This window comes from Carlito syrichta, unplaced genomic scaffold, assembly GCF_000164805.1.
Source record: "Carlito syrichta isolate Samal-C Ts95f unplaced genomic scaffold, Tarsius_syrichta-2.0.1 Scaffold56974, whole genome shotgun sequence".
Taxonomy (NCBI): Eukaryota; Metazoa; Chordata; class Mammalia; order Primates; family Tarsiidae; genus Carlito; species Carlito syrichta.
The window spans coordinates 845,475-848,764 of NW_007001070.1; the positions used below are offsets into that span (position 1 = coordinate 845,475).

Genomic DNA, 3,290 nt, shown 5'->3' on the forward strand with positions numbered 1-3,290 from the left:
TTGCACCTCTGATGTGGTCCTCTCCTAGCCCTAAGAGAACACCCCTTGTGGGCAGTGTGTGTCTTCCTCCCAGAGAAATTCACAAGCTGGCTCTAATTCCCCCTTTTGCCTCTTTACAAAAAAATACAGCTGCAGAAAGTCTACTCCCAAGGAAAGAGCTACAACAACGGGGTGAGTGGTAACACAATCAAAGCTCTGCCCACACCTGGGGCCTCTGCCCTCCCCTTCCTATTATGTGGTATAGCTGCAAAGAAAAGTCCTTATTTGTCTAAAAATTGCATAAATACCAAACACACCGAAAGCATCACTTTAGAGTTAACAGGATCCCCACCCAAGAGCAGAGTTTGTCTTTGCACTTGCCCTTAAAGCTGACGAGGTTATGGCAGTAATCACAACAAAAGACAACTGGGATTTCTGCCTTGTTTTTTCTAACTTCAAAGGTCAAATCTAGATTCCTCCCTCTGTTTCAGTTGCTATAATGATTACCTCATATTTCTCCCCAAATAATTTACTGAATCCCTCTGGGAAACTGTATGTTTAAAAGGAGAAGTCAATGGAGAAATGCAGGGAAGAACCACCCTAGCACGCTGAAATCAGCAAGCCCAAGACTATGTGAAAATGTGAAGGGGGGAGAGAGAGGGGGAGGGAGGGAGAGAGATAACTATAGCACTGAACATAGAGAGGGACATCAGAAAATAGCTGGGACCTGGTGACTCACAGACCAATAACTCACAGATATAGGAAGGATTTTTGGTCACGTAGTGTTTTCCTGAATCCCATAATACACAAGTTTTGATTAATGATGAGAGCAAGTCATAGTTATCTGTAATGCTTTCTAACTTATTTTCTTCTCAGAACCAGTGTTCCATATAGAAAAGTTCTTAAGTGAGCCAGTGTTCCATATAGAAAAGTTCTTGTTTGGTCTGGCAGCACACAGACCAAACAAGAACCTCGTGCAGGCCAGTATGGCAAGAAAGTGGGTTCCTCTCAGGGAATTGGGACAGCTGGGACAGCTGTGGTCCAAGCCTCCAGGTGCGGAATAAAGGCCACAGCTTAAGACTGCTGAGGCAAACCCCTGGGGACATATTCAAGAAGGTTACATTCCTCCCCATCTGAGGAAGCTTCCTCCAGGCAGCCCCTGCCTTCTCAAACAGGAAGGGGAAAAGGTCCCAGAGAGGAAGGAGACAGAAATAGCCTCAGACATGAGTCATGAGCCTGGGGGGAAGGAGCCCTGTGCCTGTGTACCCATAGCACCTAAGGTCCCACGATGAGTGTGGCCAGTGTGGCTTTTGAGCAGGGCTGGGGTGATTCGGATCCCAAAGAGGGAAGGAGGGATTGGGCACCTGGGGGTGGGAAGCCTTGGAAACAGCTAGACTTGCCTGCCCAATCCAAATGGGCACAATGAGAGTGAGCCTGGACCACTGGGCAACCATGAGCAGGCAAAGAGGAACTGACCAGAGGCAAAGTGGCCCATTCATGGCCTTCCTGCTGCCTGCCAAATTGGAGGCAGAAACCCGCAGGAGGGAAGGCCTCACATCTCCCACTGGCCTCAACTCCAGAGTGGCACAGACTGCGGGCGGGAAAGTCCATGCTCCATCAGGGAGCCCACCAGGGTCGGTGCTTACAGCTTTCTGAAGGGAGTCGATGAGGTTTTGCAGGTCGATGTCGTCCCGGTAGGACCTGATGTTGCTCTCGAAGAACTCTCGGAATCGGTCCCTCACCCAGTCCTGGAACAGGAAGGCCAGGACAGCCACAGCCAGCTCCAGGAAGAAAATCAGCACGATGGCACCGCAGAACTGCACAGGGACAGGAGCAGGTGTTACCACACCACCAACCTGGCCCACGCGCACACACCCTCACATGACCAGAACACCACTGCCTGCCACCAAGTATGGGCTCTGCACCTGAAACCCATGTAACTGCACTGGTGGTAACAATCAAATGACTGAAAAAGTATGAGAAAGCTCCAAGCCAATGGGACTTCAATTATTTCCTATAAAACAGCCCTCCTCCCTGGATAAGAAAAAACCCATGTCACAGAGACAAAAAGCTGTCCTGCCCCACCAGGGTGTTGGTTCATTTATGACAGAGCCTGTGCCCCAGACACTATGTTATAACACTATGCACATACAATCATCTGAGTTCCCGGAAATCTGTCACTCCCACCTTAAGGATGAGAAAACTGAGGCTATGTTGCTAGTACATAACTTGCTTGAGGTCGCATAGCTCATGCAGGACATTTAAGTTCCCTGGCAGGGTTCTTTACAGCTAAGAGGTGCCGATGTTATCCACATGCACTCTGTGAGTAAATGATCATCAGCCGCATAAAGACCCCTCCAGAAGCTCAGCTGCCCTTGGCCACAAGCAGTGGCAGCATTCGGCAAGGGCACACGCAGCCACAGGTCTATGCCTTTTCCGTCATGGCAGACTACTGGCCTGCAGTCTGTGTCCTCACAGTCATTGCATTGGCCACACAGAACAATAAGCAGTTTTGCCACAACTAGCAAATGTGGAGGAGCCTTTCAAAAGTAAGACAGAGGGGAAACATACACATGCATGCACACACAAGACCCTCCAAAATGTAATCTCTGTTCACATAAAAGCATCTTGATATATACATGATACATACAAAAAACATGATATTTTTTAAGAGAAAAAAATTAGAAAAAAAAGCACTTTGCTTTTTAAATTAAGTTCAGGAAAAAGAAAGCTCGACCTAACAAATTCAACAAATAATACATTACAAAAAGCAATAATGTGTTTTCCCCACCAGGTGCTATGTAATTTTAACTGAATACATCTAAAAATGAATTTGTATCTAAATATAAAACTAAACTCTTAGTAACTCTGCAGTCCTGCCAAGAAATTAAGGATTCTGCACTGCACATCCAACCAATTCACACACCCTGGAGGAGGGAAATGATTTCTTAACATTACTGGCAACATCTTTTGATCTTAGCCAGGAAGGGCAAAGGTGAGTAGCAAACAAACAATCCCTTTAGAACTTCTGAAGGAAGATAAAAGGCAAATGGGGGTGTGCAGAGCTGATGGGGAGCAGTCCACTCCTCCCAGTAGGGGCAGGAAACCAGAGAGGCTCAACTTCTCCTGGGGGAGAAGCCAGCTCATCTGACTTCTGAAATCTTACCACTGGGGCAGCAGAGCACTCAGGGCTGCCTCGGCTTCCACGCTGAGGTCTGTAGGAGGCTTCTAGGAGCAGCTACCCACTTGACCAGGTAACATATAAGCCACCTGGCAGAGCCCGCACCCTACACCCACCCCACCCACCCCAT

General features: G+C 47.9%; 1 protein-coding gene across 3 annotated transcripts in view; it reads right to left on the bottom strand.

Annotated features, from left to right (window-relative positions):
- TSPAN14 (tetraspanin 14) overlaps nt 1-3,290 on the bottom strand; it is a 57,485-nt gene that overhangs the window by 8,499 nt on the left and 45,696 nt on the right. For all 3 annotated transcript variants that reach the window (XM_008049899.2, XM_021708178.1, XM_021708179.1), the window contains one exon: nt 1,626-1,796. In XM_008049899.2, the coding sequence (XP_008048090.2) occupies nt 1,626-1,796 (171 nt within the window). The remainder of the gene's footprint in view (nt 1-1,625; nt 1,797-3,290) is intronic.